The sequence below is a fragment of the Zalophus californianus genome, chromosome X (assembly GCF_009762305.2).
Source record: "Zalophus californianus isolate mZalCal1 chromosome X, mZalCal1.pri.v2, whole genome shotgun sequence".
NCBI lineage: Eukaryota > Metazoa > Chordata > Mammalia > Carnivora > Otariidae > Zalophus > Zalophus californianus.
In genome coordinates, this window is record NC_045612.1 from 21,262,339 (window position 1) to 21,289,919 (window position 27,581).

The 27,581-nt window shown below is 51.6% G+C and overlaps 1 protein-coding gene across 1 annotated transcript; it reads right to left on the reverse strand.

Annotated features, from left to right (window-relative positions):
* Positions 1–27: 27 nt before the first annotated feature.
* XPNPEP2 (X-prolyl aminopeptidase 2) lies at positions 28–27,054 on the reverse strand. Its single transcript, XM_027607308.2, has 21 exons — positions 26,785–27,054; positions 24,441–24,517; positions 22,561–22,671; positions 21,350–21,413; positions 20,346–20,450; positions 20,011–20,097; positions 18,966–19,112; positions 16,202–16,303; positions 15,452–15,533; positions 14,949–15,144; positions 14,093–14,182; positions 12,818–12,927; positions 12,035–12,112; positions 10,826–10,897; positions 8,549–8,609; positions 7,189–7,258; positions 6,568–6,672; positions 6,068–6,127; positions 5,534–5,610; positions 2,125–2,214; positions 28–1,509 (listed from the first exon to the last, which is right to left on the reverse strand). Exons 1-21 carry the CDS (start codon positions 26,831–26,833, stop codon positions 1,315–1,317), a joined length of 2,028 nt encoding a protein of 675 aa, XP_027463109.1. The 5' UTR covers positions 26,834–27,054; the 3' UTR covers positions 28–1,314.
* Between the last annotated feature and the right edge of the window lie 527 nt (positions 27,055–27,581).

Genomic DNA, 27,581 nt, shown 5'->3' on the forward strand with positions numbered 1-27,581 from the left:
CCTCCCTCCCCCACCACAAAAGCCACAGGTAACAGCAGTCCCCGGCAACAAAGAAGACACAATGCAAAACCCAGAGGCAGGCTTCGTTGCCATGCTGTTTTAAGCATCTAGCAGGATGTGAGCCCAGGTGGCTAACGGCAGGGCTGACCAAAGAAAGCTCCCTCCCTCCCCTCCGCCCTGCCCCCAACAGCGGGCTCAGTGAACTTGGAAGGGGCTGGGAAGTACCCTAAGGGATTTCACATGGGGCCAAAGGGCAAAATAGCTGGACTGCCGGCCCATTCTGGCCCTGCCATGTCCCAACCGAACACTGTGTGTTCTTGGAGAGGTACCCCCGGTCTGGAGCTCAGTTTTCCTATCTGTAAAATGGGGAAAGCAGAGTCACACAAGTTAAACCAGCCCACATAGGTTCAAGCCCATCTGAAGATGCTGGAGGATTTGACAGCATTGTCACTGTAGCTGCATTTTGGAGAGTTAAAAGGGCTACCCACGCGCTGGGAAGTCTGGGATGGTGATTGGGCACTGCTGCTGAGGTTGTTCCCAACTTTGGGTAGGGTCATATTCCAGAATGCTCCCCACATTCCCTCCTCCTCCACGGCCAGATTCCTATGGCTGAACTCCCTGTCCTGTCCATTGGTTTGGAACCCACCCAGGGTTTAGAGGTGATGAGCTCACATGGCGGGCAGGCTGGCATACGTGCCCCTTTCTGGCTGGCCCTCCTGGTTGCAGAAGCCTCGGCCACCTTCCCTTCCTCTCCCTCCACAGGCTCAGCAGGGAACCTAGAGGCAGCCCTTGTTCCTTCAGCCTGTGGGTTGCAGCCAGGAGGGCATTGTAGGGCCAGGGGCAGGTTGCGGTGGTCAGAAGCAGCTTCGAGGGTGTGGAAAGACCAAGTCAGGAGCCCGAGGGGATGGGAAGAGCTCTGACTACATCCAGCAGGTGGCGATAGGGTGGGGCTCTCCCGGGAGGGGGGGGGGGGGGAAGGAGGGGGCATGGCGCTCCCGGGGGTAGGGTACCGCCTCATATCGGTCGTGGGGGGTGGGGCAGTGGTAGGAGGCTCTGCCAGCTAACAGGTTGGGCCTACTGGGCTCACAGGAGGAAAGGGACTAGCTGTTTAGGGGTTGCGAGCCCAGGGTGCGGTGTACAGGCCCAGAGGGGGCCAGCCTGGGGCCAAGAAGCCCTGTGTCCCTGGGGCTTAGTCCTGGAGAAGGAAGGTGAGGGCAATGGTCTCTGGGCAATGGGCTGGCAGGGGCTCTGGGGGTGCAGGTGGTGCAGGATGAGGGGAGCTGAGCTCAAGGGTTGGCCGGGGAGTCTGAGCGTCTAGACACTCCAGCCGAGGACGGTAAGAGAGGAGACTGCCAACAGAGAGGCCAAGGAGGCCGTGTGCGGCGCCCTTGCGGGCAGAGGCTCGGTGTGCTCCCACAGCCACTTGAACTCCTCCAGCAGCTGGCGCTGCGATAGCTCCGGGCCCACCTTCTCTCGGATGGTCTGGTGATAGTGGTTCAGGTGCTGGAGCTGCCAAGGGAAGGAGGGGTTGAGGGCCTCCCCCCGCCAAACTGCTGCAAGGTGAGGTCTTGGTGCCAGCCAGTCCCCGGTGATGGTACTCTGGCTGCCCACCCTGGCACAGGGGCCCACAGGTACCCCACAGATACCCACAGCTCCCCGGCCATCATCAGGCCACAGGCATATGCCCTGGGGGCTTTTCAGAGGCAGCTCACCTCAGTGGCCGTTTAGTGTCACAGCAACACTTTCGTGGGGTGCGTGGGGGACGGGAGCGGAATGAAAGTTGGGCAAGCATCATTATCCCCATTTTACAGAAGAAGGGACTGAGGCTTATATTAGGACTTGAGGTGGCAGAGTCCAGAGACTCAGACTCCCCAGGAATTCACTACCTGGGGTTGGGCAGGTTGGTCTGACCAGAGAGTTCTAGAAGCTTTGCAGTCTCTGGTGAGGTCAGGGAGGGATGCTTTGGTGTGTGCCTACAAGCCAACAGCGTGGACCGTCCCGGGGGAGCGGAAGTGGCAGAGGGTCTTGGGGTAGGGGGAGCAGAGGCGAGAAAGGCCCAGGGTTGGGAAGAAGGCAGTCAGTGGTTCACGGGCCGAAAGATGGGCGGTGCTGAGGGTCACTTACGTGCTCTGGAGACAGCAGGCTGACATCAATGAGGTTCCGGTCATAGGGCACCAAGGACACCACTTCAAAGGTCAGGTAGGACCCTGGGTACTGGAATGCCACAGGAAAGGCGGGAAAGCAGGAGAATGAGTGAGGAGAAGGGGCCTGGCTGAAGGGAGGGAGGCAGTGCTCCACTCAGAAGCCACGGGCACAGGGAACTGGCCCTTGTCAAGGCCGAGACTCAAGGCAGGCTGAATGTCCTACAGTCCCCTGGTCCACCCCCACACCCCGGTCTGCCACTCAGCACCTCACCTTTGGTGCTTATTAGGTCTGTATTTCTCAAAGTGTGTGCATCTATAGCACCACGGGGGCCTTGTTAAATATGTAAATTCCCGGGGCCACCCTCCAGACCACTGGAGTGAGAACTTTTAGCACAGGGCTGGGAACACACATTTTAATATTTTTAAGATAAGTTATTAGGTTTTTATATCTATCTATCTATCATCTATCTAATCTATATCTTTATATGTCTCTATCAAATCTCTTTGTATCTCTCGATTGACCTACCCATAGAAATAAGTATAAAGAAGACAAAATAGTCCATAATTCCTGTTTCCCAGGGATCCCTTGCATGGGTGTGCTTAGAAAATTCAAACTACAAAAAGATACACAATAAAAGTGGAAAGTCTCCTCCCTGCCCAGGTTCCTTCCTGAAAACATTTAAGACATATACAGTAATTAATCCACTAATTAATTATTCTAATCCACACAAAATGGATCCTACCACATGCTTTTCTGCACCTCTCTCCACCCTGTTAATAGTAAATGTAGGAGAGCGCTGCATATTAGCACAAGGATATCTACCTCACTCTTTTTTAAGGGCTGTGTAATGGTCCATAGTATGCATGATGATTTATTTAATCAGTGGGATACGTAGGCTGTTTCCACTTCTTTTTTTACTACGACTATTGATGTTACAATACACATCAATGTATAAAACATCTTGGTGACCTTTTGGGACTAGATCCAGAAGGCACATATCTGGCAGAGGGATTGCTGAGACAAAAGGTATAGGCATTTTATTTTATGTTATTTTTATTTTATTTTAAAAAGATTTTATTTATTTATTTGAGAGAGTGTGTGAGTGAGAGAGAGAGAGAAGGAGCAAGGGGAGGGGCAGAGGGAGAAGGAGAAGCAGACTCCCCACTGAGCAGGGAGCCCAGATGTGGGGCTTGTGGCTCAATCCCCAGACTCCAGGATCATGACCTGAGCGGAAGGCAGATGCTTAACCAACTGAGCCACCCAGGCGCTCCAAGGCATTTTAAATAGATATTTTGATAGCTATTGTCAAACTGCCCTCTAGAAAGATCGTATCAATTCGTGCTTCCTCCAACGGTGTGTGAGAGGGCCCATTTCCTCATAGCTTCACCAGTACTGGGTATCATTAAAATCTCTCATTGTTTGCCAATCAGATCGGTGAAACATGGTAATCTATTGTTTTGATTTGTGTTTCTTTAAGAATAAAGTTGAGCATCTTTGCATGCTTATGGATCATTTGTGTTGATCTTAGAGAGTTGCCTCTTCATGTCCTTTGCCTGTTTTTTTCTGTTTTCCCTATTTTTGTCATATTGATTTGTAAAAAGCTCATGGGGCAAAAGAAGGAAATGCGTGCTTTCCCTAGTGTATGTGCTCTATTTGTCATACATCTTTTGACTTTGTTTATGGTATTGTTTCCATATAGACAGGTTTTTTTTTTAAGATTTTACTTATTTGAGAGAGAGAGAGCGAGAGAGAGAGAGAGAGAGAGAGAGCACAAGAGCATGAGCAGGGGGAGGGGCAGGGGAGAAACAGACTCCCCGCTGAGCAGGGAGCCTGAGGCTGGGCTTGATCCCAGGACCCTGGGACCATGACCTGAGCTGAAGGCAGACACTTAACTGACTGAGCCACCCAGGCATCCCTCCATATAGACAGTTTTACATTTAATTTATCAGTCTTTATCTTCACGGCTTCTGGGTCTTGCATAGAAAGGCCCATTTCCATCCTGGGATTATAAATGAATCTATATAGATTTTCTTCCAAATCTTTTATGGTTTTACCTTTAAATCTTGATCCATTCAGAATTTTACTTTGAAGTAACAGTAAGGTTCTTCACTTTAATAGCCCCCCAAATGATTAGCCATTTGCCCCCCATTTATTAAATCTCTCTTATCTTTACTCTTTTGAAATACCAGCTTTATTATAAATTAAATTCCCATTTTGTTTATAGAAATTAGAGGGGCGCCTGGGTGGCTCAGTCGGTTAAGCACTGGACTCTTGATTTGGGCTCAGGTCATGATCTCAGGGTTGTGAGATTGAGCCCCATGTCGGGTTCCACCCACAGCATGGAGCCTGCTTAAGATTCTCTCTCTCTCTCCCCCTCTGCCCCACCCCCCCAAGAAAATAATAAATTAGAGGGTGTATTTCTGGATTAGCTGTTCTATTCCACTGTTACATCTATCTCTCCCATTTCTGGTGCCATACTGTTTCATTACAGTAGCTTCATCGTATGTGCTAATATCTGAAAAGGCTAGTTTCCCTTATTGCTCTTCTTTTCCAGAATTTTCCTAGCTACCTAGCTATTTTTGCCTGTTTATTTCTACAAACTTTACTATCATTTTGTGAAGTTACAAAAGCAACCAGTTAGCACTGAAATTGAGGTTGTCTTGAATTTATAGATAAATTTCCAGAGAAATGACATCTCCATAATATTGAGGCTTCTTTGCAGAGAGCACCATTTACCTAAATCTTTTTTATGTCCCTCAGTAGAGATTTTCTCCATATAAGTCTTTTTAAGTTTTTAGGTAGGTATTTTATCCTGTTGGTTGCTATTATAGGGAATCTTCGTATCTAGTAAGCTCCCCTGGTGATTATTATGGGCATCGAAGACCAGTGATTTAGAGCAGGGATACTGATTCATTTGGTCTAGAGTGGGACCTGGGCATTGGCATTAAAACCAAAAAGCTCTTCTGATGATGCTGATACTCTAATGTGCAAACAGGCTCGAGAAACTCTGAGTTATGGAATTTTTCTGGAGCAGAGGAAAACTCCAAATCAATTCATGTCTGCCTATTAAACGCCCTTCTCCTTGGACCTTCCTTTTTTTTAATTTTTATTTTTTTAAAGATTTTATTTATTTATTTGACAGAGAGAGACACAGTGAGAGAAGGAACACAAGCAGGGAGAGTGGGAGAGGGAGAAGCAGGCTTCCCACCGAGCAAGGAGCCCAACACGGGGCTCGATCCCAGGACCCTGGGATCATGACCTGAGCCGAAGGCAGACGCCCAACGACTCAGCCACCCAGGCGCCCTCCTTGGACCTTCCTTATACCCCATACAGCCCAAAGTCACTGCCATGCTGTCTACAGTTCTCGCCTGTCCCAGCAGCACTTTACCTTGGTCTTTGCTTCTACCACAAGGGCCACATCTTCAAGACGTATCCCGAATTCTCCATCCTGATAGTAACCAGGTTCTAGGAGACACAGAGATGCTGGTGGTATTAAGCAGGAGGAGGACCCAAGGCCATGTTTCCTGTACCAATCGAGGAGTGGCTGGAGGCCCAGCTGCCTGGCTGCCCCAGGCTCGGGCAGACCCACCACTGACCATGGGGGAGGCCAGGCCTTGTGGCCCAGCAGGGAAGACATAAAGGCTCACTTGGATCCTGGAGGCACTCCCATCTCCTGGTATACTACTATCCTGTTACCCCAGCGTTTGACTGGAGACTCCAGAGTTTGGATGTACAGCCAGGAACCAACTCCCAAGGGCAAAATGAAGGTTTGAGCTGAAGGGTTTTAGGATTAGGGTGGGACAATGCATTTGGGGCTGGGAGTGCTGGAGCCCAGGGGGCCTGTGCCTGGCATGCTCCCTAGACTGTAGTCCCAGGCTGGTCTTAGGGTGGGGAGGGGGGTAGAAGAGTCCAAGAGCCATACCGATGGAAGTGAACATGCCCTTGGCCATGGGGATGTTGCCAGACTGGAATCCAACTGGCCCTGGAAAAGGAGATGTAGGCATGGTGTCAACTCTCCCATACTCACCAGCTTGGAAACTAGCAGGCTCTGGGGAGGGGCAGGTAACTGGGGGAACCCTGGGGCATCTCTAGCAGCACTTGTCCACCACCTCATTGTCTACCTGGGGCTGGTATGGAGACCAGATTGGCTCTGCTTTTTATTACTCTGATGTCTATGCCAGCCAACCGCTGGGCCTTGACCTGCCACTCCTCTCTGAGGCCCTCCCCGATGCCAAGCAAGCAGCAGGAAGGGCCAATTGCTACCATTTCTCACTTACCTTGTGGAGCATCACCTCCCACCAGCTGGGTAACCCTGGGTGGGTCACTGCATCTCTGCGGGTCTTAGTCATTTCCATACCTGTGAAATGCTCTACCTCCTTCATAAGAGGGGGGACCCCAGGGAAGTGTAGAAGAGACACCTACACTCGTGCACACACAGGAAGTTGCCAATGCCATGGCCTGTCCCGTGACCATAATTGAGCCCAACATCCCACAAGGCTCTGCGGGCAAAGATCTCCATCATTCGCCCTGGAAGAGAGATGGGCCTAATCAGTCGGCTGGACCCCAGACTGTCTGCTTTGCCCCTTCCTGCTCTCTTATCCCTGCGCCAACTACCAAGATGGTACGTGTGGAGAGTCGCTCCTGAGAGGCAGGTCAGCATGCGCTTTTTCCAGCACATCCTATGTCGTACCTACATTACCCGCACTGATGGCCCTACTGTAGTTTCTCCCCATCTATCAAGATATCTGCTTCCCCCAGAAATCCTCCCATGACTGCTATAACCCACAGTGACCTCCCCCTCCCCAATGAGCTATAGTATTAGATTAAGAGGCAGGTGGCCTGGGTTCAAGGCTTGGCTCTCCCAGTGACCCCTCTGTGTGACCTTGGACAAGTTGCTTTCACTCCCTGGGCTGCTTTTTCTCATCTATATGATGGATGGGATGATGATACAATCCCTGCCCCACTAGCCTCCCAGGGTGGCTGTCTGGGTCCAGTGAAATCAGGGCCTGAGTCTCTGGGTCCAGCCTGGTTTCCAAAACCCACCTGATGTATTAGCAGGAAAGATGAGTCTGGACAGATCGATATTTCCTATCAACACGCGGGTATATGCCTCCTGATGGGAAGAGGGAGAGGTAACATGCTGCGTAAGAGGAGGATCTTGGGAGTTTCCAGCTCCCAGGCATACAGGGGGGCTGTGCTGGGGGGAAGGTGCATGGTCATGTGTAGTCATCCAGGTTCTGGAAAATGGTCAGAGGCAGCTGAGGGGTACCTGTTGAAAGCTGGAGCTTGGTCCATGTGGTTCTCTTTGGCTGGTCCACAAGGGATGCTTATATATGGTGGTGGGCTGAGGCTTGACAGTAGGGAGTTGGGAGGCAAACTCCCTGAGCTAGAATCCTGACTTGGCCACTCACAAACTCTGAGACCTTGGGCAGGCAACTTTAACCGCTCTGTGCCTCAGTTTCCTCATTTGTAATGGAATGCTCACAGTACCAGCTCATAAGGCTGTTGGGAGAAGTAGGTAGACTCACGCACATAAGGTGCTTCAAACAGAGTAAATGTTCAAATAGAGGTCGGTGCCCTTATTACTGTTATGATCATCCTTCAGTTTTCTTAAGGCCTTATGTTTGGGTTGGGGCCTCATAATCTGGCAGGTCAGCCTTGCTTGCTTGGGCTGGTTCACCTTGTGGATAAAGGGAGGGAGGTGGGTTGACAGCGACCTCTTCACTCCTTGTGGCAATGTGGTCAGTCCCTTTCATCACACACACACACACACACACACACACACACACTTGTCATCTTGTGCAGGACAGCCTGGGGACTCAACCCACTAAATTGTGAGCTCCTCGAGGCCTGGCCAGCTTTTGTTTTTTCTCTCTTTTCAGCACCATGTCCGAGCCACAGTCTGCTTGCTGAATGCACGAATGCGGCGCCCTGCTCCTCACCCACCCAGAAGCCGCCGGTGCACACAGAGGATGTCCCAGCCTCTGCGCCAGGTGGACCAGCCCTCGCTGCTTTCTGAAAACCTCCAGCACCTTTCCACCTCCACATCTGAGCCTGCCTGTGCTGTTTCTCTCTGCCCGGAATGCCTGTTTCCCTCCTTCCTGCTGCACACAGGGGGCTAGGTACGCAGACAGCAGCAAGTAAGTATTTGTTCACTGATTTACTGAAATGAGATGATGAAGAGCTTCAGCTGAGGCCCTGTTGGAGGCCTGAAATATCTCTGGGGAAGTAGCCAGGAGCATTGGGTTTTCTGGTTCTAACTTGCTGTGTGACCCTGGGCAAACTACTTAACCTCTCTGGGCCTCAGTTTTAGCCTCTGTAAAATGAAAGGCTCTTGCTGGAGTGATTGCTTGGATGTCCCTTGGGTAAAGGTGGGTAGGGGAATTCTGGGTCCAATGCTTACCTTTTGGAAGGCAGAGGGGGTACCCCAGTGGACTGTTCTGGTGATGTCTGTGGTTCCATCCCTGTGGGCAAGGAAAATCAACATATACAGCTCTGCTGAATACTTGGGGGTTGGGATTGTGGCTGTGTGCTTCCCGTGTGCTTTCCACTGGGGTTCGAGTGGTAGGAGTGGGGTGGGGGTGGGTGGGTTAGGGGTAAAGGAAGAACACAGATGCTATCATCAAGTTCCCATCTTCAGCATCTGTGCATAAAGGGATTCTGCAAAGCTATTAAGTTCAAAATCGCTATATTGTCTGACAATCCTGATCCCCCACATGCATACTCCACCCCCATACCACTTATTTTGGCAGTTTTATAAATCTGAGTTTCTTGGGTCAGCCTGGCTTTCAAAGCAAAGTTTCTTCCAGGCTTTCAGGGAGGCAGGAGGGAGGGGAACGTCCCATTTTTACCAGTGGAGAAACTGAGGTTCAGAGAGATCATCACACTCTTACACATTCACATAGAACACTTTTGCAGCTCCCTGGGAAGGGCAGCAGAAGAGGCCACATTATCCTCATTTCCCAGATGAGGCAATTGAGGCCATGAGCCATCTCCCTTTCTGAGCCTCAGTGAAGCCAGGCCTGGAGCAAACAATGACTCTCTCCACAGTCCTCTCCTTGTAAACATGGATCTGACCCAAGAACTTGCTCAGAGTCCTAGGGAACTGAAGCCAGAAGCCAAAAAGTCTGACTCCCAACCACCAGCGGCAGCTGTGCCCCCAGATGGCCCCTGTGGCCACCACCAGGGAGGGGGAGGGGAGAAATGGTCCCAGGGCCCTGGGGATTCCTCCCTGGGAACAGGTCACAGGGCGTGGCAGACTTCTTCAAGAAGGACAGAAGAGGAAATGAGGTGACCATTTCCCCGACCTCACCCTGCTCAGAGCGTGCCCCAATCCAGCAACGCCCCACAAATCCACTTCCTCTTTGCACATTGGCCATCTCAAGTACACAGTACACACAATGCCAAACTGGGGATGAACAAAGGCTGCTAGGCTAAGCTCTCGCGTTAGCCCCCAGAGCTGCGCTTGGAACAAGCGAAGAGCCGTTGTCATTAGCACATTTACCATTTCCACGGGATAGAGAAGGGGAGCCGGTTTGAAACGACTCCTTGCTCCTCCATCAGTTCAGCACACCCCTTCCTCCCCCCACCAGCCCCACCCAAGCTTTCCACAGTCCACTTGCTTCCTAGATGAGAAGGGGAAAAAGAAAATCTACTGGCTCATCTCATCTCAACCTCTGTGTGAATGGTTGGTCACACATTTGGAAAAATTGGGGTTAGCCTATTCTGCATGGCTGTCCTGTCTAGGTGTTCAGATTGTGCACTGTACAAGGGTAGCACAGGTACTTCGTGGTTATATAGGAATGGCAATGAGAGCACACAGGTGGACACATAGATTGTGGGGTCTTGGAGCAGGGGGAGAGGGCCCTCCTACATAACCCGACATGGTCACGCACATACTCAGGCCTATCTACTCACAGACGCACGTCCCGAGGCTAGGTGTGCCCTCTTCTGGCTGGGCTCCAGGCATCCCCTGAGACTGCTTGCTGCTCTCAGAGGCCTGATCTTGCCCCCCCCCACCCCAAGCCGACGTGGTCACCTGGTCTGTGCGGTGCAGGGAGAATGCCTGCTGCTGGTGGTGTGGGGACCATGTCTGGGGTGCACGTGAGTAGGTGAGAATGTGCGTGTAGTGCCTGTGGGGCCAGGCAGGGCTGCTAAGCATGGCCACTTGGACTGTGTCATGATATGCAGGCTCCAAGAACATTTTACTTGAGGGCGCCTGGGTGGCTCAGTTGGTTAAGCGACTGCCTTCGGCTCAGGTCATGATCCTGGAGTCCCGGGATCGAGTCCCGCATCGGGCTCCCTGCTCAGCAGGGAGTCTGCTTCTCCCTCTGACCCTCTTCCCTCTCGTGCTCTCTATCTCTCATTCTCTCTCTCTCAAATAAATAAATAAAATCTTAAAAAAAAAAAAAGAACATTTTACTTGAGCAAGGAGAGGTGTTTCCTGATTCACACAGAGCTGCTGCATGGGCAGCCCCACCGTTTTGGCTTCTGTGTGTTTCCCACCGCGCAGGGGTCCCTGGGTGTGCAAATGGGAGTGATGCTCAGGCTCATTCCACCAGGGCTCTCCGTTCTCAGACAGAGGATTCACACCCAGGAAGGGGGAGCTGCGGCCGAATCTTGGGAAGCCCCGGATGTCTGAGCTGAGGTAGTCAGCCAGGGCAGGGTGGGGAATACATACCAGTATTGCCCTCCAGAATCCAGCAGGTACATCTCATCTGAAGACAGCTTCCGGTGCTGCTCCTTGGTCGGACTAAGGAAGGGGAGAGCCACTGAGAAGGGGGCAGCCTAAGCCTGCACTGTGCAGGGTGGGGTGCCCTGAGTGGAAGCAGGGGAACCCCTCATCCCTTAATTCCCCAAGGGTCCTGGGGGAGTACTCGGTTGATGCTGCAAATGTACTCAGTGCACAACTGTTGATCTTGTACCTCACCGAGCAAGGCTCCCAGGAAGGGGAGAAAGGAAGGAGCCCAGAATGCGGGAGTCTAGAGAGCCTCAGAGAGCATCCAGGGCTGCCATCTCCCCCTACATACGGAGACGCAGGCCTGCAGAGGCTCAGGGGCTTGTAGGAGGCTGTGTGGTAAAGCTGGGAAGGAGCTGGGCCTCGACCCAGATGCTCAGTCCAGTGCTCTCTCTCTAACTTTCTGTGGCCCCTGAGAGCAGAGGGCCCTGAGAAGCCAAGACACAGGAAGGGGAGGGGGGGGTCCTCGAGGGTGGGGCTGGAGAACAAGAGTTGGTAGGGCCAAGGAGTTCCTCCCCTGCTACTCTCTAGGAGGCAGAAGGGGCTGGGCCAAGGCAGCTGCAGGCTTGGGAGACTCTAGGGGAGGGAATTCTGGGATAGGCCAGGCTGGCCCATGGAGGGCATCTGATCTCCTCCTGCTATGCCCGTGCCAGGCTGAGGCATTCTGGTCAGCTTGGGTCCCCAAATTCCATCAGGCAGGCCTGCAGGTGTTTGTTTTCTATGGACCCAAACATCTGGTTAGCCCACCTCTGGGCCCACCTCTGGGCCCACCTCTGTTGGCTCAGGCTAAGTAAACAGGCCTTTTTCCCTGTGTATTTGAGAGCTTTAAGAATTAGCTAATATAAATAACTCACAGGAAGCCAAGGAAAACCAACAGCAGCCCTGCCTCCCTTCCAGATCCCTCAGCCCTGTGTGCTCCCCTTCTTAGCCTTTTGTGGTAGAAAACTGCTTGGGCCTTTTCATTCCAAGAAGACTCCTGATCCCTGACTAAGCTCCACTGCCCACCAGTAGCCCCCACAGTAGTGAAGGCCTCAGACCTTAAATGTGGACTTGGGTCCCCAAGCATTCCCTCCTTCACATCCCCCTACCCCCCTGCACATACCCCAGGATCCCTCCCCACAGGGCCCTAGAAAATTCCTTCTCCTGAAGTACCTGTAGTGGGCCAAGGCAGCGTTCAGGCCACTAGCAGAGATGGTTTCGAAACTAGGTCCCGAGGAGAATGCTTCCTCTCTAGAAAGTACAAGGCAGGAATGGTCAACAGACGGGCTCAGAAGCTAGGCTGGGCCCAGGATATCGAACCAGGGCAAATGAAGGTCATGGCTGCCTCTACCTCAGCCAGACTCCATTTGGCGCTCCCAGCCCCACCTCCCGGTGCCATCTTCCCAGGCTCCAGTCTGTCGGTGACGGAGCATTCAAGGTCAGAGAAGGAGGGACTGTAGACACCAATTATCCCCCTCCACCTCCATTTCTCAGATGGGGAAGCCAAGGCCCATTGTCCCACAGCAAGTTCGTGGTAAAGCCAGAGTAAAGAAACCTAGCTCCTCGTGTCTGAAAGCTTCCCCAGCCCCAGAGCAGCATCCTGTGCCTCAAACCTACACTATGCTTATGGCCTGGGCCAAGCGTGCCCTCTGGGAACGTCGCTCCGCAACTTGATATTTTCAAGTGGTCCAGGAGCCCCACCCGGCCTGACCCAGCCTCCGCCTAACCCGCCCCCCCTCCCCCGCGACCCCGGGGAGAGAGGGTCTGTGCCTGAAGCAGACACTAGGGGGCACTGATGAGTCGTGGCCCTTCTAGTTGTCCCGCTTTCAGCAGGGGGCTGGGGACTGTCGCGCGGAACACGCCCTGCCCAGCTCCCTGACTACCCAAGGACCTGTTACTCCTTGTTCCAGAGAGGACCCCCCCCCCGCCCCGCAATACAAGGAGGTGGTTCTTCACCCGCGGAACTGGTCCAGCAGCTCTGCCCCTGAGAACTCATCCACCGTGCCCTTGGGGACGTTCTTCTCCAGCCAGACCAAGTAGCGGATCACAGCCACGGCGTCCCGTACCTGGAGCGGGCAAGCAGAGCAGAGGGGCGGGCTGACGAGTGCTCAGAGTGCTCGCAGCCCGGGCTCCGGGATCAGAAGGATCAGCTGGCTGCCCCAGGAGCTGAGCTCCACACACTCGAGGGTGTGCTGACTGTTGGATGATGTTAAGGGGTTCTTGGGCAAGTTTATATATGATCATAGTGTGGTTAGGTTTTGAAAAGAGTTCTTAGCTTTCAGAGATACTTACTGAAGTGCTATCTTTTAGAGATGCTAAAGTGTCGACAGAAGAAACTGTCTGATACCTGGGATTTGCTTTAAAACCATCCAGCGACAGAGGCTGGGCTTGTAGGCAAGGAATGTGGCCTTACGTGGGCAAACCGGCCGCAAGCCGCAAAGCGGTGAAGCCGAGTGAGGGGGCGGGCGATCATTAGGCTGGCTTCTCTACTTTCGTATATGTTTAAACTTTTCTATAAGAAAAAGTTTTGTAAAGTGAGGCGATTTCTTCTCGTTTCAACAGGAATATCCAAAAGAGCAAGCCATCCTCTTGCCAGGGTGTGAAAATCAGGACAGCAAACAACTTACTTAACACTTGGAATGTGCCAGGCAGTGATCAAAGCAATATATATATATATATATATATATAATTCAATATAATTATACTTATGTAAGTATATAATTCTGTTTATATGTATATAATTATATATTTATAAACTCATTATATACTTATATAAGTACATATTTCTATTTATATGTATATAGCTATTATATGTATTAAAATATTAATGTTACTTCTATATTTTATAGATATTATATATTATATAACATATATGTTTATTTATCAATTTAATCCTCACCACAACCCTATGCTGTAGATTCCTGTTACGATACTCATTTCGCAGATGAAGTAACTGAGGCCCAGGGAGGTGAAGCAACTTGCCCAAAGCCACCCAGCTGGGAGGTGGGTAGAGGAGCTGGAATTTGAATTCAGACACTCTAGCTTCGGGGCCCAGGCTCTAGACCACGGTACCAGGCTGGGAATAAGGGGGTGAAGCCCAGGTGGGTGCTCAGGAGTCTGGTGTCCACTTCTCTGTTTCATGGAGCTTCTTTGGGTTCCTTGGCAGGGTCTCCTTTCTAACTCATCAGACCAGGAGTTCCCAACAGGCTAGGCTGCCTGCCTGTGACTTACATGGCTGGCCCTGAGGAGGGCCTGCTCCTTGCTGTTTTTCATCGCCTTCGTCACCATCACCGGGGAGTAGGTGTCTCCTATGAGCTTCTCCTGTCATGGGCAGAGAGGAGGAGGTTGGGGAGCATCTCCAGGGCACAGTGGGGTTTGAAAAGGATTGGCCAGAAGGTCCAGCTAAGGCGAGGTTTAACATTCCCTATAGTGGCAATGACCTTTCCTTCCTGTGCTTTCTGGCTGCCTAGGTCTCTCCCTGTCTTTTGTGTCCAGCTGAATCTTACCTCCTTCCCCCACTCCCTGCCCCTGGATCCCAGCAGCACTCGGGGATGGATCAGAGCCTAGCCCCTGCCACTCAGTGGGCTATTCTAACAACGTGAGTTTCCTGCACATATCATATCATAACAGATAACATTTATGGAGCGCCTGCTGTGTGCCAGGCACCGGGCTTCACATGCACTATCTCTTCTAATCTCTTCAGAGCAACTCCTCTGAGGTCAGGGCTCTTACTGCCATTTTGCAGGTAAGGAAACAGAGGTCCGGACTAGCTAAGTCACTTGTCCAAGGTCATGACGCAGTCAGTTCAGGGCAGAACCAGGACTCAGTTTCAGGTTTGGCGACCTCAGAGCCTCTGCCCTACCAGGCTGTACTCCCTGTGGTCTCCTTGACAACCTCTGAGCTCTCTGTGGGTAGATATCTGCTTCCTCTTTTTCCATCTCTTCCCAGGGAGGCCGAGAAGGGGACTGACCAACTGCCTGAATGGCTGAGGGGCTGTGGCCCCACTTTAGGTTGAGACTTACCAGGGCCGGAGTGGGCGGGGGGTGGGGGTGATGCCTGGCCCGGGGGGGGGTGCTGGCAAACCTACCGTAGGTATCACTTCGTAGAGCCCGTATGTAGTATAGCTGGTCCCAATCCAGATCTTCACGTCTCCAGAGGCGTAGGTCTGGACATTGCCACGGACCTGGCTGTAATCTTCGAGTTGCACACACATGGAGCCCGTGCAGCTGGAGTTCAGGTACTTCCGGGTCTCAGAGTCAAGGCAACTCTTGTTTACAAATAACCTGGGTGGGGAGGGAAGACCAGGAGGGGGTCCTGAGGGTCTCTCAGGACAGCGCAAAGGACAAGGATCCCTTCGTTCCTGGAGGTCAGAGGAACCCCCCCAAGGAGCCAAGCAGACCAGATTTGGAGTGGGTGGGAACAGAGTGTCAAGGGGTCAGGAAAAGCCGACAGGAAGCTTCCCTGCTTGGGGGCAGGTGGCAGGCGGCAGGCTCCTGGGAGGGCTGCATGTTAGGGCAGGGTAAGTGGTGGGGCAGATGAGGGACGGAAGTTGGGGGAAGTCCTGGAGAGCAAGCCGAGGAAAAGCCGTACCTGATAGAGGAGTCCGTGAGCAGTGTGTAGGAATAGAAGAAGGGGTTATAAGGGATGTCACTGCCGCGGAGGTTGAAGAGCCCTGGGGAAGAGAATTGATGGGCACGTTTTGAGGCTGATCTGCCCGAGGCAAGTCCATGTCCCACCTTTGCCCCACTGTTTGCTCTGGCCCCCCAAAGATTCCCAGCAGTAAGCCTGCACATCTGCCTCTGAATGTTTCTCAGGTATTTTTGGGGGGGGAGGTCTTTGAGGCGCTGATGAGAGTTTACAGACTCTTCCTCCCAGAAAAACGAAGATACCCAGCCAGCAGTCAGCATAGTTTCAGTGGGTTCCCAGCAAATCTGAAGCCCAGAGCTGGGGTCAGGTAAGAAGCCCTGAGCCACACTGGGACAGAATCAGGCGGCAATGGGTGCTAAAGCTGGGGGTATGAATGCCCCGGGCTGGTGGCCAGGCTGATGGCAGGTGTCAGCTGGGCCCCTTTCCCTTCATGAGACAGCTTTTGCCGCTGTGGTCAGCCCATTGCTCTGACGGCCTATGGGCTGGCTCCAGCTTGCTCCGGGCTACCTGGTTTTCTTATTCAGCAGACGTGATCTCCTGCCCCCTAGCTTTCTCAGTTCCCACAGGCCATGGCCACGGAGTGAAGCCTGGGTATATGGTGACTGGGGGCGGAGTCCTGGGCTGCAGGGCCCAGGAGGCATGGGGGTTGGGGGTACCCAGGTGCCCACCCCGTGTCCACAAGTCCATACTCACAGGCCGTCTCATCGAGTGCCGACAGAAGGACAGCAGTTGGGCCCTTGCGATGCTTCTGCATCTGGCTGCGGATGCCAGCTACCTTCTCCTGCCAGGGGCTCCCTAGAAGCAAAGGAGCCCAAAGAAAGCATAAGCGACGTGCTTTCCCTTTGGCACGCTGTTCCTGAGAGGGCTTCCTTAGGGCAACCATTTTCCATGTCTTTCAAAGCAACAGAAACATTCCTCCCAACAAACTCTCACTTGTGTAGCTGTTAAGGACATGGACTCTCTGGACCGACTGTCTGTGTTCCAGTTCTGGCCCTGCCATTACTAGCTGTGCGACCTTGGACAAATTACTTAACCTCTCTGTGTCTTATTTTGCATGCCCGTAAAATGAGGATAGATCGTCATATGATAGTATCTAGTCAATAGGGTTGTCATGGGGATCAAATGAATTAATATTTGTAATGCACACAGAACGGTGTCTTGGTGTATGGTAAGCCCGGTGTAAATTTCTGATCAATAAATAAGCATGCAGAACAGATGTCAAGAGAGCAGCCTTAGTTGAAGGGTGAAGGGATCAGGCTAGGTCATGTTCAAGCCTCTTTTCTGAAATAACCTGGTGCCTAATTAGCCACGGGTCCTTGAACATTGTTTTAATCCCTCTTTGACCCATTTTATAGATATTAAGACTTCGGGAAGGAAAAGTGACTTGTCTAGGTTTTCCTAGCTAGCAAGGGGTAGAGCTGAGATTTCCACGCGCGTCTGTTTGACTACATGGCCCACCCTCTTAGTCTATATGGACTCTGGACTCTCTTGCTAACACAGTCAGTCCCCAGACTTGTCCTGAAACTCTGTGTCACAGAACTGCCCTTTCTAGGATGCTTGTACCCTGGTTCTAGTTTTCATCTTTTATTCCTATTCTCTGCAATGCAGATGAAGAGTCTGCCCCTAGGCAGGGCTCAGAATTTGCTGGCAGAAGGTCATAAACATTAAGGGTCCCAGTTGGGCTCAGAGATCAGGTATAAGTAAGTTAACGCCATTTAAAAAAGCTTTAAGCAAACAGGTAAAAACTACTCAACCAGAGCTGGAGCTTTGGGTATGATACCTTTTAAGGATTATTTTATTTTATTGTGGTAAAATACACATACCGTAAAATTTTATCATTTTAGCCATTTTAAAGTGGCTAAAATTCATTCAGTGGCTTTAAGAACATTCACACGATTGTGCAACCACCATCACTATCTAATTCCAGAACATTTTTATCATCCAGAAAGGAAACCTTGTAGCCAGAAGCAGTCACTCCCCATTCCCCTCCCCGTTCAGCCCCTGGAAACCACTCATCAGCTTTCCGTCTCTACAGATTTGCCTATACTGGATATTTCATACAAATGGAATCATACGCTATGGGGGCTTCTCTGGATTCTTTTGCTTAGAATCCTGTTATCAAGTTTCATGAATCTGCGACAACAAACGAAAGCTCATTTAAATTGCCTGATGCATATAGGTATCTCTGAATAATTAACTTTTCACAGTCTCTTTGCCCTTTGTCCCCTTTAAAGCCTATCAGTTGCTGGAGAGAAAGTCTGGCCTGTCTCCGTAAGCTTATAGACTCAAGAACTCTTATACTTGGGCTTCCAGGCCCAATTCCGGCTCTGGATGGCTTTTCCTTGAAGACTAGCAGCCTATGAAGGCTCAGCATTCCATCACTTGTGGGCAGTGACAAATCCCATATGAATTCTCCCTCAGTCCCTGGAAGGCTTCCCCCCTCTATCCCCTCCTCTTTCCGACATAACTTCGCCCTTCGTTATCTGAAAGGGATGAGTTTTATTTATGATTACACAGTCTTGGATAGCAAGTTTCTTTAAAAACTTTTTCAAGATGCAGAATGATTCTGCAAGTTCTATCAGAACGGATAAAGAAAATTGGGCACAATTTTAGCATGTTTCATCATCCTTGCTTTTTTGAAATTTCCCTCCTGCTTTCTGGACTCCTTTTCAAACAAGAAATGTGCACGGGCTTGCGTGCGGAAAGGGGCCCTCGGATTGCCCAATACTCCTAGGAATCCACGTCCGTTGGCTCTTTCAGAATTCCTGGGGAGGTAGGGGGTGGTGGTGGCCAGGATGGTGATTCATCATCAGTAGCCTGGTCCTGGTCAGGATTTTAGTTACTACTTACCAGAATCATAGAGCATGCTGTTCTTTTATGACGTATTTAGATGGTATCAACGACGTCAAGATGAAGATTATCGATGTTAGAATTTGGGGGGGGTCAGTTAACTTTCCTTTGTGGTCTGGCTAAAACCTGAACCCTAATTTGTGCCATGGATTGACCCTGAGCTTAGTTGTATACTTCCTTTGTCAGCCGGCCCACCTGACCCCTAATCATCTTACTACAGGAGGGCCGGAAGTCAAGGTTTGAATGAATCAATAGAAACCGGTCTCCACTACCAGAGAAGCAACTCGTACCATGTTTTTTATTTTTTCTCTTCAAAGGGGTAGGGTTTTTGTTTTTTTGTTTTTTTTTTTTTAATCTTGCTCCGACTCCCTTGTTTCTTCCCTTCCTTGCATTTTCTAAATATGGTCTGAGGACCTTTCAATTCAGACTCTTTGAGATGAGCGGGCCCAGACGTCTGCTTTTTAAATAAGCAGCCCAGGCAATTCGGGTGCACAGGAAGGTTGGAGAGCCACTGCTTGGGTAATTCCCAGGACAACATTTTCAGCCAAGGAGCAGCAGTGGGGACCCGTGTTGCTTCAAGCTGGGAGGAAGGAGCTTAGGCAAGCACCTGTGAATGCGTCCTGCAGGGCATAAATGGGCTGGCTTGGAACCAGAGGCTTCTCTGACCCCCACGCCAGGTCCACAAGGTTGGCTGTGATGGACACCAGTTGTATGTTAGAGTTTTTGAGGGCCATGTCATAACTCTCCCAGGAACCTGCAGAGACAGGAAGCCGTCACTCGTCCCCTGCCTGTTTACACCTCAGGAAAAACTGTGACTCTGGCAAAATTAGTCCTTGTCTGCTCTGCCTCCCACTCCACTCCTGCCACCTCAGCAGCCTAGAGCAGGCCCAAGCAGGCTGGTCCTCCTGGGGTGTGACCTCCCAGCCACCTCTCACTGCCTGGGGCCCACCCCAACACTGCCCACAGCCAACTGGCTAGGCTTATCTTTTCAAGTGCCAATGGCCATTCGGCCCTCTTCTCAGGACTATCCATTTTAACTGAGCATCCATGCCACGGCCCAAAGGAATGGTGATGTTCACGTCATCAGAAAGGCTGGCAAACAAGCCAGTTCTGAAGGGGGAGCCTTTAGGTACATATTCATGAAGACTCCACCCGTGGGGGCAGGCTGGCCATCTGGCTGGGACCCCAGAGCTCAGGGAGCTATATTCCTAGAGTGGGGAGGGGATCATGCTCCTTTGCTCAGAAACCCACTGAACTCCTTTGGCCTTCCAAGCTGCCTTCCAGAAGAGGGCTCCCAAATGATTCCAGTGCCATAATTGGTAGAGCTCCAGAGCACAGAGGGTGGTTCTGGGTTCAAGAACATCCTGGCCTATTGTCTGCTAGATCTTAACAATTCCCCAAGTCTTCTAGGTTGGGTCTCTGTACTCATGACTTAAAAAAAAAAAATCTGCATTCATTCTTTTAAATGTATGTTCATTTCACAATCCATGAATAAATTTTTGTTGCAAAATATTCGGCAACTACAACTTCAGACACTCTATCTTTAGAGTCAACCTGTCCCTCCTTCTACCAAGGTATGCTTCTTTACATCCCAGAGGGGCTGAGTCACCCTTGTTGGTGTGGACAAATGCAAGAATGAGGGAAGAACATACCAATGGAGAAGAGAAAGGGGTCGAAGCCCACACTCCCTCCGGCAGGAACCTCAGTGAGGAGCCAGGTGGTGATGGAAGTTATGTCAACTGAGAGGAAGACAGGAAAGAACGTAGAGTCACCTCCAGAGCCAGCCCCAGGCCTTCCAGTCAGATTTCTGTCTATGACAGTCCTACCATATCTGTCCTCCTTGAGGTTAGCCTCAAAGATTAGGGATGGCTTCAGATTTCCAGAGTCTCCCATAGAAGCCCATCATGGCTTTGCATGCATCCCCTTACCTGTGCCTTCTTGAACCTAGTCCAGGTTTCAGAGTTTGGGGGACATGCGACCCTTTTACCTTCTTTATGTAGCTCCCAGTTGCAGTCCATCTGCCGCTCAGCCTGGGTCCAGTAACGACTGTCGGTCCAGAGACCTGCCTTCCCCATGGTCACCACTGCAGTTCCTGGGGCAGAACAGAGAAACTTGGAGGTGAGGATGAAGGTGAGGAAGGTAGTAATGCATGGGCAATACGGTGCTGGCTCTGAGAATGTCACAAGGGGCCTCTGGAAAGAACTTCTCTCCTCCGTTGCAAAGAAGTGAGGCAGGAGACATTAAGGGGAGCCCTGGGGGAAGCCAGCCTGGGCATCTCTGCTTTGTGTTGAGGGCCTCTCCTAAGGAGGGAAGACTGGGGTCCACTTCTGGCAGTCCCAAAGAGTCAATGCTGCATGTAGGTGCTCTCAGGAAAGATGGTGTGGTAGCTAACATCAAGACTCAGTGGCTGATAGGGCCACTAAACCAGGGGCTTAGCTCAAGACAGGCAGAGGAGCCAAACCCAGGGATTTTGGCAAGGATGGGTAAGGCAAGGGAGCGTGAAGCCCAGGGGAAGAATGTTTAAGGATCAGCAAGGGAAGCTTGGATTTCATTCAAGGGGCTGGGATTAGGCTGGAAGGACCCTTCAGAAACTGGGACCCCATAAGGGGCCTCTGTGTTTGCGTCTCATTTGGCTACGTAAGGTGTCCCCAAGTGAGCCATGTGTGAAGGAATCAGTGGGCCCCTAGTGGCTGGATGTGGACATAGCATCTGTTCCAGAAATGGCGCCCAGGGTGCGCTAAGCTAGGCCTGGCTGCTGCAGGGACAGTAAGCGCAGGAACAAAGCTGGGAGGGCCGTCTGCCTTGTGCAGAAGTGTGACTGGTGGGCTATGATGTGTGCCCTGGCAACCCTTTTCAGAGTGGTGGAGGGCAGGCAGAGCCTCTGACACTAGGTCCTGGTGTCCTGGCTTCTGAGAACTGGCCATATCAGAGCCTCTGTGACCACGTCTGGTCTACCAACAGAAGGAAGAAGGGCTGGGTAATGGCTCTCACCTGCAGACCCTGTAAAGCCCGTAATCCACGCACGCCTCTTGTCGCGATTGCCGATGTACTCACTCTAGGAAATCAATAACACCATCGTTAGCTGTTTCCATGGTGTTAGACCCCCCCACACACACCCCATGGAAGACTCCCCCAACCACATCCCAGTTCTTTCTGTCTGGTCGAATCCAAGCCCAGGCACGCTGGGCACCTCTTCCAGGAAGTCCTCTGTCACTCCTCCAGACCTCAGATCTCCCCCTTCCTTTGGACAGCTGTATTTCTTGGAGTCTAAATCCCATAGTCCAGCACTGGGCAGAACAGCCAAAGAATCTCATCTCCCTGGCCAGAATGCAAATTCTGCGCAGTCTGAGATCATGTCCCTGGTTCTTCTGGGTTCTCCCCTCCAGCTGTCCCGCCCCTCCCCAGTACAGAACACTGGGTACATCATCAAGAACTTCTGCAGAGGGCTTCACACATTATTGTATTTTGATCATCATCATCCTTCAAGAGAGATCTCAATATTTCCATTTTGCCGAAGAGGAAACTGAGGCTCAGAGACGTTGAGACAGGTGGGAAACAGAAGTTTCCCAAGGTGGGAAAACAAACTCAAACAATCTTATTAACACTGACAATGCCTTCTCTTCCAAACAGGCTAGTACTGGGAAGGTGGATGGGATGGAGGTGGGACCAGTGGTGGGGAAAGGATGGGTTGGGTGCGCAGGGGCGCTGCTTGGGGAAAGCAGTTCTTACTCAGACAATCTTGTTTCCTGTCTGCTCCCCTCCCCCAACCTACACCTCAAACTCTTGTAGTCCGGGCCTCTGGATCATTCCAATGCTCCATCCATCAGGTTATGGGAAGGTTAGAATTCCTCCAGTCCAATTCCTAGCCCACACTCTAACCTGCTAGGGCCAGAGTACCCTAAACATTCATTCTGGATCTGCCATCTAAGAATTGATCAAAATCGATTCTGAACTTGTTGGCAGTTTCATTGCCCGAAGTCAAGGAGATTTGGCAGTGTCTTCTCTCCTGTGTAAAGGAATACATTCTCTCAGCTGCCTTAAAACTCCCATGTCCAAGACCCCTCCTTCCTTCCCTTCGCCTTTTGAATCCTTTCTCTGCCTTCATCTTCTGAGACTTGATGGCCTCTGGTTTGTGACCTGTTCTCATTGGTGGTCGACCCAGGATAGCAGAGGGCAAGGGTGCGGGAGGAGCTGTCCCTCACCATGTGGGCATCTGTTTCGGGGATGATGTAGGCAGAAAGATTCTGGACGTGCATCTGCTGGCGGAGGGCTGTGAGCTGCGCCGTGGTATTGACCGCAGTAACTGGAAGGTACTGACAGGTGACAGGAAGACACAAAGACACACACACAGACACACACTGCTTAGAGAGAATCATGCCCGGGCCCCAGCGTGCGGAGGGGCTGCCACCTTCTCCTTAGGCAGGTGTTGGGGGTAGGTAGGCTGGGCCAGCCTGGAGAGGAACGGGGCGGCAGCTGATGTTACGGGTTAGTCTAGATTAAGGGGCCTGGGCTGAGCCAGAGATGGAGGTATTGAAGAACTTGGAGAGGAACTCCTTGTGACAAAAATGGGACCTGAGTCTGGGGTGGGGGGCATGGCTGAGAACTGTGGGAAGCCGAGCCCTGGCACTGGGCCCCGCTAGAGGGACGGTCTTTCTCGGGATACCTTGGAGGCAGAGGTGCCAATCTGGCAAATCAAAATACAGGATATCCATCCAGTCACATTTGAATTTCAGATAAGCAACATACAATGTTTTAGAATAAGTATGTCCCATGTGCTATTTGGGGCATACTTAAACTAAAACACATAGTCATTATTTGAAATTCAGATGTAAGTGGGCGTCCTGTATTTCATTTGGCAATCCTACGTTGGGGACTTTTTCGAGTTTCCACTCACTGGTCCCAAATGGCAGAGGGGAATGAATGAGTACCCCCAGCAGTTTGGGACATTATCCAGAAAGATCCCCCTCTAAGCCAGACATTTCTTTAAAGGCTGGTTTATCTTTAAAATGAAAAATGTGTGGGGCGCCTGGGTGGCTCAGTCCTTCAGCATCTGCCTTCGGCTCAGGTCATGATCCCAGGGTCCTGGGATCGAGTCCCGCTTCGGGCTCCCTGCTCTGCGGGAAGCCTGCTTCTCCCTCTCCCACTCCCCCTGCTTGTGTTCCCTCTCTCGCTGTGTCTCTCTGTCAAATAAAGAAATAAAATCTTTTAAAAAAATTAAAAAATTATTTTTTAAAATTTATTTAAAAATTTTTTTTATTTTAATTTTTTTCATTTTTAAAAATGTTTAAATTTTTAAAAAAACAATTTAAAAAATTAAAAAAAAAGTGTGGGTTTTTTTGTTTTACCTTCCACTCAATGACATAGCCATGTTTGTTTTTATATAAAAACCTACCCACCTGCCTGCCCCAGTGGTCTCATAAAGTTGATGCTGCAAGCAGATGTACCCCATTGGGCCTGAGGCTTAGGGGACTGCTGGCAGCCCACCAGCTTTCACCTCCGGCCTGCCCCGGCCCGGCCCGAGGAAGCTCTTTCGCCCTAATCTGGTTATGGAAAGAATCTTCTGATCTCCAGGTAGGAAGCCGCTGACCTTTCAGCTCCAATATGCCTGGCCTTCTCCCCAGTCACACCCTAGGCCTCGCTCTCCTCCTTTCCGCCGGCTTTTCTAGTTCTGTCTTCCTCCCTCCTCCCTTCTGTGCCGCCCTCTGCGCTGTTCCTTTAGAACTTTTGTTTTCTTTCCTCCCATCCTCCTGCTTGCCTCTGCCTAGTCTCCGCCCGAAGGCTAGCTAGGGGCCTCCACCCTCCACCCTCCTTCCCGCCCTCCCCCCCCCCACACAGTGGGGCGGCCCAGGCCAGGACGGAAGTAGATATCCTGCTGTGGGAGAGGTGGGTGGGTAGGAGGGTGGGATGGGGGATGTCAGACACCTGAGAATGTGCTGCTCGCCCTGAGGGATGTTAATCAGAAACAGGGGCCCCAGAGTCCGGAAGTGAGGAGAAAGGCTGGTAGAGGGAAAGGCCTGCAACTGAGCCTATGGGGGATGGGAGGAGATGGGAGCTGAGGGGCGGGGCCGGGGCGGGGCCTTACCGGAGGGCTGAGGGAACAGTTTCTCACATCTTCTCCTCTCAGGTCCACTTGTTTTGGGTGGCCCCAGGCACCCAAAGCTAGAAACCGGGGGAAAAAATTCAGGGTCACTTGGAGACCGGTTAGCTTCTAGAGAGCACATGGACTTGGTCTCCTAAATCGCACTCCCCGTCCCCACCGGGTCTCCATCCTTTTAAACAAGCAGTGCTGTCCAACTCGAGGATAAAAATAATCACATTTCATAGGAAATTAGGCGGAATGGGTTGGCACCCTGGGTCACAATCAAAGAAACCTGTTTCATCGACAAGTGATGGCCACTTTTGCAGGGGTTTTAGTGCTCATTAAATCAATTTTTCCCTTCTAATCTAATCGGGTCTTTTCGGGGTTTACCGAACTGTTGTGTGTAAATTAAATTGTTGTAATCACATTTTCTTTGAAATGCTCTAGAGGATCTTGCTAAATAATCACCCCACCTTCATTTTACCCTTCTATAAATCTAATTTTATATATACTGGGTTTACTTAAATTCAAGGCCCACTTGTGCCATTTATTACAATCCAAATCTCTGGCTCTCATTCCAGGCCCATTTTAAATACATAAAACAGTTGATCCCAGTCTGACACCGTCGCCTGGTGGAGAAAGGTAGGTTAGCATTTAAAGATCTTTTACTATGTGCCAGAGCTCAGTAATTTATCTATAGTATCTTATTCTATACTTGCAACAAACCCGTGAGGTGGGTATTACCGTCTGTTTTCTATAGAGGAGGAGGCTAAAGCCCAGATAGGTTTGGTAACTTGTCCAAGTTTTACCGCAGTGAGTCAGTGGTAAAGCCGGGATTCGAACCCCAGTCATCTGAGTACAAAAAGTCAACCCTTCCATGGAAAGGACAGAGTATATGAAGACTTAGTTTCCAATTTGGGCTCTGCCCCAAATTCGGTGTGATCCAAGGAGAGTCACCCAGTATTCACTGGCAAACATTTCCTGCGTACCTACTGTGTGTCAGACACTGGGCTAAGTCCTACAGGCTCGGGGCCTTCCAGCCCCGAAAGTCCTGTGGTCTCTGCTAGTCCTTCCCTCCAGCCCCCGGATCTCCTCAGAGCGTAATGGGGGCCTGGGTATGGGGAGACACTGTACTTTTACTTTGAGTGGGTTGAGCTACGGATAGGAGGGTGGCTGGCATCTAACACCATAAATACCCTGCCCGGCTGTCTTGGTCTCATAAACTCAGCGGGGAGATGAGATCCCATACTGTTGATCTAAGAAAATGATCCCGTTTCTGTAGGAAGAGATCGTTGGCAAAATGGTGATGCTGAGATGCCAACACGAGAAGCAAGATTCCGTCAACCTGTGTCCCTCGGGACACCCAGATTGCTGTTCTCTGAGGCCGGCGCTGGGGCTCCCAAGGGCAGGCTGTGCAGCTGAATCTCTCTGTGCTCCCTGACACAGGGCCTGGCACTGGGGAGGTGCTCAGGAATTGGGTGCTGACTGACTGAGCCGGGTCCTGCTGACGGAGTGGGAAGGGAAGGGAGGCCTCCCTAGGCTGGGGGTGGCGTGGGGGTGGCGTGGGTGTGGAGGGCACGGAGCTGGGCATCTCGTTGTGACCAAAGAGGAAAACAAGGCACCAGAGGAGTGACAAAGACCAAACGTTAGTTGCCTAACTAGTTTAGTTTAGTTGCCTTGGAGCCTCTTTACTTGAATTTGACTTGGTCCATGTCCATCTTGTCCTTGCTGGGCCTGCCTCACCCAGTCCTCAATAAGAATCTTGCTAAGCCAGTTTGGAGACAATCCCCCACCCTTAATATCTGATCACCTTTGCTATCTGATCAAATTCCTCATCCTTCACCCTTTGTATCTCTTCACCCTGGCCTGCCTCCAGCAAGAATCCTATTAAGTTGGCTTAGCGAGAACCCCCCCACCCCTGATGTCTCCTCTTAGTAAGTAATTTTCCATCCACTGTCCCCCTCCCTCTGTTCGTTGGCTGTAAGTCCTCAGCCATCTTTGCTGTGTTCAGAGTTGAGCCCGATCTTTCTCCCCTATTGCAGTGCCCTTATTGCAATAGTTCTGAATAAAGTCTTCCTTACTCTTAACAAGTGCCAGAATCATCTTTTCTTTAACAGGTGGGAATGGAAAGGTGCCAAGCCCGACTTGACCTGAGTCTGGAGGACCCCAAGGACTGGCCCCGGGGCTCCTCTTTCTCAAGACAGAGAGGAGGACCAAGAGAGAAAGAGACAACCTGGGCCCCTGCCCTTCCTCCAACCCTTTCTGAGCCCAGAGGGGAGAGGCCAGAGCTGCTCTCCAGCTGGACCTGCCCTCCCGGCGTGGGAGGGAGGGACCAGGATGCACATACCACAGAGGAGGACAAGCCAGGGGCAGCAGCCCCAGCGAGCCCAGGCCATGGGGTCTCCAGATGCTGGTGCTGGGTGGATGGAGGGATGGGGGGGAAGGGGCAGGGCTGTTTCCCTGGCCTCTTCCTCCAGGCCTTCCCAGGACAGGAGCAGCCAGGGGGCTGGGGCTGGCGATGGGGAGGAGGCGTCCGGCCAGGGGATGGAGAGTCCCACTCTGGTGTCCTGTATCTGAGGACTCCAGGGAGTCGGGCCTCGGGAGTCCGGGTGGGTGGGGAAGCTCGCGCTCTCCGAGCCCGCCCCGTGCGGAGTCCAAAGATCCCCAGGGCAGAAGAGCAGCCGCTGGTCTCCATCAGCCTGCTCCTCCCCCCTGCCCCCTCTTCAGCAGCCCGCCCCCGTCATTCCTGAATTCTGTCCCCCTCCTTCCAGCAAGCTGTTTCCCATTAGCTCCCCCACCCCAGGCTCTGGCTCCGAGAGGAATGTTTATCCTTCCTCCTCCTCTGAGCTGGCCCGTCTCAGAAAAAGCCAGTGTCCTCTCTCCCTAGTGTTTGGGAAGCCCCACTGCACGCCTCGGGGAAGCTGGTTACAGCTGGAGAGCTACCTTCTTCAGCTGGGGTGAGTCCCCTTAGGAGAGCCCACTCTGTAAAAGTGCTGCCAGCCACTGGCCAAGGAAGCACACCCTTCTCCCCGGGGGGCGGGGGGGGCGGGGGGGCGGCCCACTCACCGCTCAGCCATTGGAGCCATTCCTACGTGGGAGGAAATGAAGGCCCCATTTGGAGGGATCAGGGCATGCCACTGACGA